We start from the raw sequence: 10,076 nt of genomic DNA, 5'->3' as shown, positions 1-10,076 counted from the left end.
TTATTATTATTATTATTATTATTATTATTATTATTATTATATCAACAATCTACAGACTGATGGGGAGGGACAAAAAGGTGCATTTTATGATATGAATTTATTATTTTTATTAGTACTATATAAGTTGCAAAGTTATAAGAGCAGCTTTTGTCTCTACCCCACCATCCATACATTGTTCAAACAGAGAAAAAAATGTGAATAATAATAATAATTATTCCATAGATAAATAACTAACACACATACATACACATATAATTTTACCACCACTAAAAAAATGTTCACCATAAAAATGACTGCATTAACTTTGGAAATTTGACTACTGTTACCATGGTCAGTTCACTTGAAACTGACAACCTATACTGCAGGTCTGTGTGAAAAATCCTGAACAGAATGACCTCAGAGGCAGACAACAACAACAGCAACAACAACATGACAGACACTTTTTGAATGACAGGATATTTGTTTGGCAGTTGGAGATGGGCCTGAGATAGAGGAGACAGGCAGAAGGTTAAAGAGAAAGAGAGCAGCCGGGCAGCCACTTGAATGCTCGCAGATGAAAGATGCCCTGCTTTAGAAGTTCAGAGGAACTGACAGACACAGACAGGATGTGTGTGTAGGAGAAAGAGAGCAGGGTGAAACAGAACAGCCTCTTAAAGGCTTTATGTGTGTATGTTTCTGCCAAGGCATGCATGGCTTTCTCCGTGTCATTCCGGCCATGCCTGTGGAGGCTTTGGGGATCTGCTAAAGGGAAAGTATTCACTCTCGCTGGGCTAAGCAGACTGCGCCATGCACGTGGGCCAGAGGGGTGACGCTTAGAGCGGACGCAGGCGTCATCCGGTAAGCAGTCTTACAAGAAAATCACACACAGAGGATTAGCTCACCCTCCGAAGGCACCGCAATCGGCTGGTGGTCCATGGGAACAAAAACGGGAGGGCGACTGTGCCATAATGGGGGGCTAACATAGCCCTGCTCGTCTTTAGGGGTGAGGAAAACAGATAACAGATAACAGCACACAGGATAACGTGGACAAAAACATTGACAAAACACACCTTTGAGCTGTCCGTATTCCTGTAGAGGAGAATAATAACATTATTCAGTAAAGATTATATGCAAATGAGTAGATAAAATGAAACGGCACTGGCGGTGCTTTTAACTTCAGCTTATGCAGAGCAAACAATGTAAAACAGGGCTTGATTGTGAAATGCAGGCTATGATAATATTCTTTAATATCTTCCCCACCCTCATTGCCTTGGTCACATCAGAAGAGTGTCATTTCTGATGTGGGAAAAAGTCATTATACTAAAAACAAATAAATATAAAAATCTAAAATAAATACATACTTTATATATGTATGTACTGTATGTTGTATACTAACTAAAAAAATAGGGTACATTTTGATTTCGTTTAATAAATGTCTAGGCTTTTCATTTCAGAAAAGTATGTTGGTTTTATTTAATGCATTTAATATTATATACTTTTCTTTTTTGTTCTTTCCAACCAGCTGTCATATAAAGAGACATCTTCACAATCCTTTCATTTTGGATAAAATCAAGACTTTTCCTACATTTATTGTCAAAGTTTCACTCAAGAATAAAACCAGTGCTGTTTCAGGCTGAAAGCACAAGTCAATTTTGCTTTTATGATTTCTTTGAAGGAGAAGGTTACATTGCTGGATGCTGATCAGATGATTTTTTCCTTTTGGAGAAATTAAAAAAGTGCATAATTACATGGTGAGAACCCACCATCGTGACTGGAAAAATTTGACTCCTTTTCTTCTGGAGCAGCTGACATTACTATAGGCAGTTAACAAGTTAACCCCAAAATAGTGGCGCTTGGCATTTAAAGTGTTTATAGTCTTCAGCTTTCAAAAATATCCAGTACAGTAGCAACAACTGCCTGTGATTGACACTGGAAAAAAGATGAGAAGAGGGAATGTCAGTGTTACAGAACAATGCCGGCGCTTTACAGTTTAATTATACGATGACATGTAAAGAATCCCATATAATCCCCTCAGCTGTGCTTGGCTTTCCGACTCCTAAATAATACACGGAAATGAACAGTGTTTTTCAAAACACATTAACCATTATTATGCCCCTGGCATGCCCAAAATCAAACATTCATGATGTAGACTCCCAGCTTTTGAAACCTGTACGTCCATATGGTGGTGTAACAAGAAGGCACCAAGGAAAACATTAAAGAGACTGTTTTACACGTTTTACTTTATGTTTGCCCTGAAGACAACATATAAAGTTAGTCAAGGTTTCTTGCATCAAAAAAGTCATAGTTTAGCTTTACATGATGCTTTTTATACTTTCCGTGAGCTGTACACTTTGCTAGCATAACTTTAAGACTTCTATATTTATTTTCTGCAATCAGAATAAGGTGTTCAAAATGGGCGTCATGTACACATTAATATGAACAAAACAGGCTTGAACTGATCTCTCAGCCTGACCAATTGAAAAATGTCCCAAATCAGCCAGAATTCAGTTCAATCAAACTAAATGTTGTATAGTAACTTTTATATGAGCCAATGAATATATCATCTTACTATTTTGCCAAATGACTTAAAGTTTGACAAGAGACTATGTTGGAACATCTATTTTAGTTATGATATTAAAAATCATCGCTAACAGCAGAAGCTCCATGATATGCTCTTTTTTTAAAGCGATAGTTCACCCAATAAATTAAAATTCTGTCATCATTTGTTCACCCCCCACTTGTTCCAAACCTGTGTGAGTTTCTTCTGTTGAGCACAAAAGAAGACATTTTGAAGACAGTTGGTAACCAAACAGTTGACGGTACCCATTGACTTCCATAGTATTTTTTTTCTATACAATGGAAGTCAATGGCTACCGTCAACTGCTTGGCTGCCAGCATTCTTTAAAGTTGACATATCATGAAAATCTTTTTTCATGTTTAAGTGCTAATCTACCAACCCTGAAAAGGTAAAAAAAAAAAAAAAAAAAAAGAACAACCCAGGAAATTAGTTTGGTAAGCCTTTCTCTGCAAGCTTGTGAACAAACAAGCTGCTCAGATTTCACCCCCCCCTTGATGTAGAAAGGGGATCTTATTATAACATTACGGCCCCTTAATCTGCACGTTTCCACCCACGGTGCTGCCATTGTGTTTTTGCAAGCGACAACGGTGTACCATTCTAACGCCATGGCGAAGGTATGCTAACACATGTTATGTATGTATATACATGCTAACTGTTCTGTCTTTGGCTGCACTGAGGAGCACAGAACACTGTTTAGAGCCCCAGAGGAGACAAGAGAGCAGTGTATTTATTGATTTATTCACTGTATATTACTCTGCTGCCACACAGATCTAAAATAAACATGCAATTTATTTCCTAGCTGTTTACCTTCACTGACATAACCGACTGTTTTTGTAACTCCTGTGTGTTTTTAACACAAGCTTGAGTGTATTTGACAGCTTAAGCACAATAAGACATGAAAGAGAACTTAGTTTAGTGCTTTCTGTGCGTTCGCTTCGGATGTGTGCGCTCAGAAAACCCTATATCAGAAGTTTAAACTAATATGGTTTAAAACGCATGATTTCAGCGCGATAAACATGATAATTAAAACCAAACAGATGTTTTTTAGCAGAGTATCTGAGGTATGAGCTGTAAAGGCACAGTCCTTTTCTGGAAAAGGGGGCGGGGAGCAACAGCTCATTTGCATTTAAAGAGACATGCACCAAAAAAAGTGTTTCTGCTTCCGCTCAAAAAAGGCATTTTCAAAATTCTATAATAAATTATCTGTGAGGTATTTGCTGAAACTTCACAGACACATTCTGGGTACATCTGAGACTTATATTGCATTGTAAAACGGGGCATAATATGTCTCCATTAAAATATCTTCTTTTGTGTTCAACAGCTGAAATAAATTCATACAGGTTTAGAGCAACTTAAAGATGAGTAAATTATGATAGAATTTTCGGGTGAACTATGCTTTTAATAAAATGAGTGTTTAACGTGGACAATAAAGAGAATGACACGGAGGACGCATTGTTAGACGAGCGTTTATCAAAAAGCAGATCCATCTTCATGTCTGAAAGTATTTTACGATACTTGATGCCCTGTAATGGATTCCTGACAGGCCTCGGGAACAGCAGGTAAGCAGATTCTCATTTACAGAGACCCCCACTGAAAATTAGCATCTTATTAAATTGATTTGATCCACGGAGAGCCGAATGCAGCTCTGTGTCACTTCACTCCTAAATGGATTAGCGCTTTAATGAGTTTATTTGTTCTGGGCAAAGATGCCCATCTGCCTCATATCATCTCCATGACAGTGATGTTACAGTGAAGAGCAACTACTGACAAAATCGACCAGATCAAAGGAGCCGAATGCTAATCGCGCTTTAATTGCAAAAACATATGATTATGACTATGTTATAAAATTAATGGTTGAGATTCCACACATCAGTTGAGTAGTGGCAACCGTAAACATTTTTAGAAGTTTGCAACTTCTTTAAATGCAACTCATCCATCCAGTCGGAACTACATCATTTTATGAAACATAAAATCACAGCCTTTTGTGGCTTATTGCTTTATTACAGATGCTCTTCATGGCATTTTGCAGGCTGTAGTTAGAGTTTGAGTTACATGAACTGCTGTCCTACATGTCACCAGGGAGATCTGTGTGTCTGTAAAGATCAAGACGACAAATGTCAACCAGTGTTCAACTAAAGAAATGTCTTAGTAAAAAAAAAAAAAAAAAAAAGAACAACCCAGGAAATTAGTTTGGTAAGCCTTTCTCTGCAAGCTTGTGAACAAACAAGCTGCTCAGATTTCACCCCCCCCTTGATGTAGAAAGGGGATCTTATTATAACATTACGGCCCCTTAATCTGCACGTTTCCACCCACGGTGCTGCCATTGTGTTTTTGCAAGCGACAACGGTGTACCATTCTAACGCCATGGCGAAGGTATGCTAACACATGTTATGTATGTATATACATGCTAACTGTTCTGTCTTTGGCTGCACTGAGGAGCACAGAACACTGTTTAGAGCCCCAGAGGAGACAAGAGACCAGTGTATTTATTGATTTATTCACTGTATATTACTCTGCTGCCACACAGATCTAAAATAAACATGCAATTTATTTCCTAGCTGTTTACCTTCACTGACATAACCGACTGTTTTTGTAACTCCTGTGTGTTTTTAACACAAGCTTGAGTGTATTTGACAGCTTAAGCACAATAAGACATGAAAGAGAACTTAGTTTAGTGCTTTCTGTGCGTTCGCTTCGGATGTGTGCGCTCAGAAAACCCTATATCAGAAGTTTAAACTAATATGGTTTAAAACGCATGATTTCAGCGCGATAAACATGATAATTAAAACCAAACAGATGTTTTTTTCTGAGGTATGTGAGGTATGAGCTGTAAAGGCACAGTCCTTTTCTGGAAAAGGGGGCGGGGAGCAACAGCTTTAAAGAGACGATGTTTTTTAGCAGAGTATCTGAGGTATGAGCTGTAAAGGCACAGTCCTTTTCTGGAAAAGGGGGCGGGGAGCAACAGCTCATTTGCATTTAAAGAGACATGCACCAAAAAAAGTGTTTCTGCTTCCGCTCAAAAAAGGCATTTTCAAAATTCTATAATAAATTATCTGTGAGGTATTTGCTGAAACTTCACAGACACATTCTGGGTACATCTGAGACTTATATTGCATTGTAAAACGGGGCATAATATGTCTCCATTAAAATATCTTCTTTTGTGTTCAACAGCTGAAATAAATTCATACAGGTTTAGAGCAACTTAAAGATGAGTAAATTATGATAGAATTTTCGGGTGAACTATGCTTTTAATAAAATGAGTGTTTAACGTGGACAATAAAGAGAATGACACGGAGGACGCATTGTTAGACGAGCGTTTATCAAAAAGCAGATCCATCTTCATGTCTGAAAGTATTTTACGATACTTGATGCCCTGTAATGGATTCCTGACAGGCCTCGGGAACAGCAGGTAAGCAGATTCTCATTTACAGAGACCCCCACTGAAAATTAGCATCTTATTAAATTGATTTGATCCACGGAGAGCCGAATGCAGCTCTGTGTCACTTCACTCCTAAATGGATTAGCGCTTTAATGAGTTTATTTGTTCTGGGCAAAGATGCCCATCTGCCTCATATCATCTCCATGACAGTGATGTTACAGTGAAGAGCAACTACTGACAAAATCGACCAGATCAAAGGAGCCGAATGCTAATCGCGCTTTAATTGCAAAAACATATGATTATGACTATGTTATAAAATTAATGGTTGAGATTCCACACATCAGTTGAGTAGTGGCAACCGTAAACATTTTTAGAAGTTTGCAACTTCTTTAAATGCAACTCATCCATCCAGTCGGAACTACATCATTTTATGAAACATAAAATCACAGCCTTTTGTGGCTTATTGCTTTATTACAGATGCTCTTCATGGCATTTTGCAGGCTGTAGTTAGAGTTTGAGTTACATGAACTGCTGTCCTACATGTCACCAGGGAGATCTGTGTGTCTGTAAAGATCAAGACGACAAATGTCAACCAGTGTTCAACTAAAGAAATGTCTTCAAAGTGCATTTCTATCAAATATACAATATAACCTAAAGGTAAAGTGTTTAACCAGCCAAACCTGATTTGGATAAACAGATAGTTTTGCCCCAGACATATGCAATTAACTTTTCTCTGTCAAGTTGATCATTTTATATTTATTATCAAAATATGACATTTTAATAGGACTACAGAGCCCAGTGTTTGCACTTTGGGGGGTAAAAATCAACCGAAAAATGACATACTTGTCTTTGCATGTTAAACTGGGATAAGTGAAAGTATTTTAAGATAGAAACAATGACACGCATCACCTTTAAATCCTGATTTGGTTCTTTAATTTTGTGGGTGTTATCCCACCTCATTGCCATGGATTTAGTACTAAGCTCTTTATCATTATTTCTGTTCAGCTCTCCTCGTGGTTTATCTGCACACTAATCACTCATGGCAGATCCTTTTAACACTGAGACCCTGGTTTATGTAGGAAATGTGCAAGTTTGATAGCACAAAAAAAAAAAAAATTATAATAAAAAAAATATATATATATATGTGTGTGTGTGTTTTTTATTTTATTTCAAGTAAATTATTTTTTAAGGATTTTATTTTATTTTAGTTTCAGTTTTAGTTAACTATAGTAGCCCTGCATTTTAAAATGGAAAATCCAAGCTATATTCTATGTGTTACTTTTTGCATGACTATTTTAAAGGGGTCATATGATGCTTTTTTAAAGATCCTCTCTCTCTCTCTCTCTCGCTCTCTCTCTCTCTCTCTCTCTCTCTCTCTCTCTCGCGCTCTGTCTCTCACTCTCTCTCGCTCTCTCGCGCTCTCTCTCTCGCACTCTCTCACTCTCTCTCTCTCTCTCGCTCTCTCTCGCGTTCTCTTTCTCGCGCTCTCTCGCGCTCTCTCTCGCGCTCTCTCTTTCTCTCTCTCTCGCGCTCTCTCTTTCTCTCTCTCTCTCGCTCTCGCACACACACTCTCTGCCTCTCTCTCTCCTCCGGGATCTTATCTATGCACAATCAGCTTGTAACACTCCAAAGAGAAAGGAAAACTTGAAATCGCATCACATGACCCCTTTAAGTAAACCACATAAAAAAGTATTCATGCAATCTGTTGCATGCAACTGTGCACTTAGTAAATCAGGTCTGAGTGTGCACTTACATATAGGTATTTTAGCTATATAGATATACTGTATATGAATCATTAGCACTGCTTGTTCTGGAGAGCTTTCAGTAATCGTTGCATTGCTAGGATCAAATGCCACAAAGTACCAACTATAATTTCACATGGGATTCAAAAAATCTTATGAAATACAAGTGTTTGGGCATCTTGTGTGGTATAATTGAATTTGCATGCTGATTGTTTTGCTACAGATAATTGCAATAAACAAAAACACTTAGCAGCTTGAAAAAACACTTCAGTCAGTCACACCGAAAATTAAAGGCTTGATTATCTGCACTGATGATTTTAATATGCCACCCAGGTGTCCGCGCTAACCAGCACCTGTCAAAGTTTTAAACATGCAAGACAAATAAGCCCTCGGCATGACAATCATCTGTCATTACCTCTAAAAACCATCTGATTCTTTTAATCGCTCTTGCCACGGGAGCCCATAGAAACGCACGAAAAAAGAAAACATTTCCACCCGGTGCAGCAAGGCAAAAGCAGTCTCATCGACCTGACATGAAACCATGACGCAAGGGAAAATCGAAAAGATTCTATTCCACATTCCAGAGGGGATTGTTTTGCCTTTCCTTCCCGTCTTTTAATTACACCTTCTCCCTTTGCCTTCCAAGGGCACAGACTCCTCTAAGTCTCCCAGCCTTCTCCTCTCAAATGTGAATGTACCGTTTTAAATCAGGGGTTATCTCAGACGCCAGCGTTCTTCTGATGAGACAACTTCAGACAGAATTTAGTCCCCCGGCTCCGTTTTATTTTCGGTGCAGGGTTCTTAGGGCAGTAATTGAGATATTATCTGCTTAAGGGAAACCTCACATCCTGAATCACTATACGACTCAATACGAAAGCCCAAAGGGTGACATCTACATCCAGAGGCTTTTAAATAATGCAAGTGACAAATTGGTGCTTTGTAATGGAGAGGCTGATTTAACCCTTGTATTATGTTGCAGGTCAATTTGAGTTGTTGAAATAACGGTTAACATAAAAAATGTGTGACAATTTCTCATTTAAAATCATGAACATGCATGCATGCATATGCATACGTGCATGCAAAATTTTGATGTTGGCAGGTCAATTTGACTCGCACTTTCATGGTTAACAGCAGCTGCACAGACCAAAAATAAAAAATAAAAATATATTTTTAAAAAATACGGTGTGAAATACTTCACAAAAGCACACACACACCACACACACATGGCAGGTCAATTTGACTCGCACTTTCATGGTTAACAGCAGCTGCACAGACCAAAAATAAAAAATAAAAATATATTTTTAAAAAATACGGTGTGAAATACTTCACAAAAGCACACACACACACACACACACACACACACACACACAAAAGAAAGAAAAATGTAATAAAATGTAAAAAATTACATTTAAAATAAATAGTTACAGTACTGTTTAAAATATTCTTTTGTTTTTTTTTAAATAGTTGTTAAATACAGTTTTATATCACATTTTCAAATGTTTATTTTTTTTACTTTAGCACTTACCTTGGTTGCATGTTTTTCCTGTGTAACCTGGATGGCACTTGCATTTGTTGGGTCCCACGCATTCTCCATGTTTGCATCCGTGCTGACATACCGCTGTAGGCGAAAAGATCATCAGTATCACTTTACACCAAATGTCAGAGTCTATGCAGTAGACATGGAAACATGTACCAAAACAGCCTTTAGTTTTCGTGCTAAGAAAAAACAGTCTTTCTTGCTGTGGGAAATAAGTGTCCGTACAATTAGACCTCGAGGATATTGTGGCGAGAGATCCACAAAAACATTATTTTGGAACGCTCGCCCCCTACATCAATAATTCATTGTTTGCCTTGGTCATTTTAATGAACCTGGGACATGCCGAGTGTACGGTCCATTTCACTTCTGCTTTATGACTCATTAAATCTCACATTTGGATTGGGAAACAGCCCAGAGCTGTGCAACATCAGAAACCTTTGAGATCTAGACTGGGGGAAAACATCCTCAGAGTTGACATGGGGTAAATTTAGGATCTGTCATTTTCAAAATAGTGACAAAAAGAGGCAAAAGAAAAAAGAAAAAAAGCTTAATCCCATCTTATACTACTCTTCCTAATATTTTCATGAGGGGTCTGTGTTTGCAGCTCAGGAAATGGATCTGTCTTAGTACGGCAGATTAGGATTAGAGCGACGCAAATCAAATTATGTTTAATGTAGTACACTGTAAAAAAAAAAACAACATCATGGTAACACACGACACTAAAATAATGCAATAAACATTAATTTAACAACACTATGTGTAACAGAAAAACCTACTGTACATAATTGACAACAAAAACTAACATTATTTTTTGAACAAAATACCATCAAATGTAAAGAGTCACTTTAAATTATAAGATAA

The 10,076-nt window shown here is 37.7% G+C and overlaps 1 protein-coding gene across 4 annotated transcripts in view; it reads right to left on the bottom strand.

Moving 5' to 3' along the window:
• The window catches only part of npnta (nephronectin a), a 53,367-nt gene that overhangs the window by 21,832 nt on the left and 21,459 nt on the right, over window positions 1-10,076 (bottom strand). For 2 of the 4 annotated variants that reach the window (XM_016470346.1, XM_016470355.1), the window contains 2 exons: window positions 9,204-9,296; window positions 882-974 (listed from right to left, as the gene is read on the bottom strand). In XM_016470346.1, the coding sequence (XP_016325832.1) occupies window positions 882-974; window positions 9,204-9,296 (186 nt within the window). The remainder of the gene's footprint in view (window positions 1-881; window positions 975-9,203; window positions 9,297-10,076) is intronic. The other 2 variants (XM_016470363.1, XM_016470369.1) reach the window with 1 other exon arrangement.

Source organism: Sinocyclocheilus anshuiensis, unplaced genomic scaffold, assembly GCF_001515605.1.
Source record: "Sinocyclocheilus anshuiensis isolate Anshui unplaced genomic scaffold, SAMN03320099.WGS_v1.1 scaffold469, whole genome shotgun sequence".
Classification (NCBI taxonomy): domain Eukaryota; kingdom Metazoa; phylum Chordata; class Actinopteri; order Cypriniformes; family Cyprinidae; genus Sinocyclocheilus; species Sinocyclocheilus anshuiensis.
Note: the sequence above shows the minus strand (reverse complement) of the source record. Positions and strands in the feature narration are given on the sequence as shown.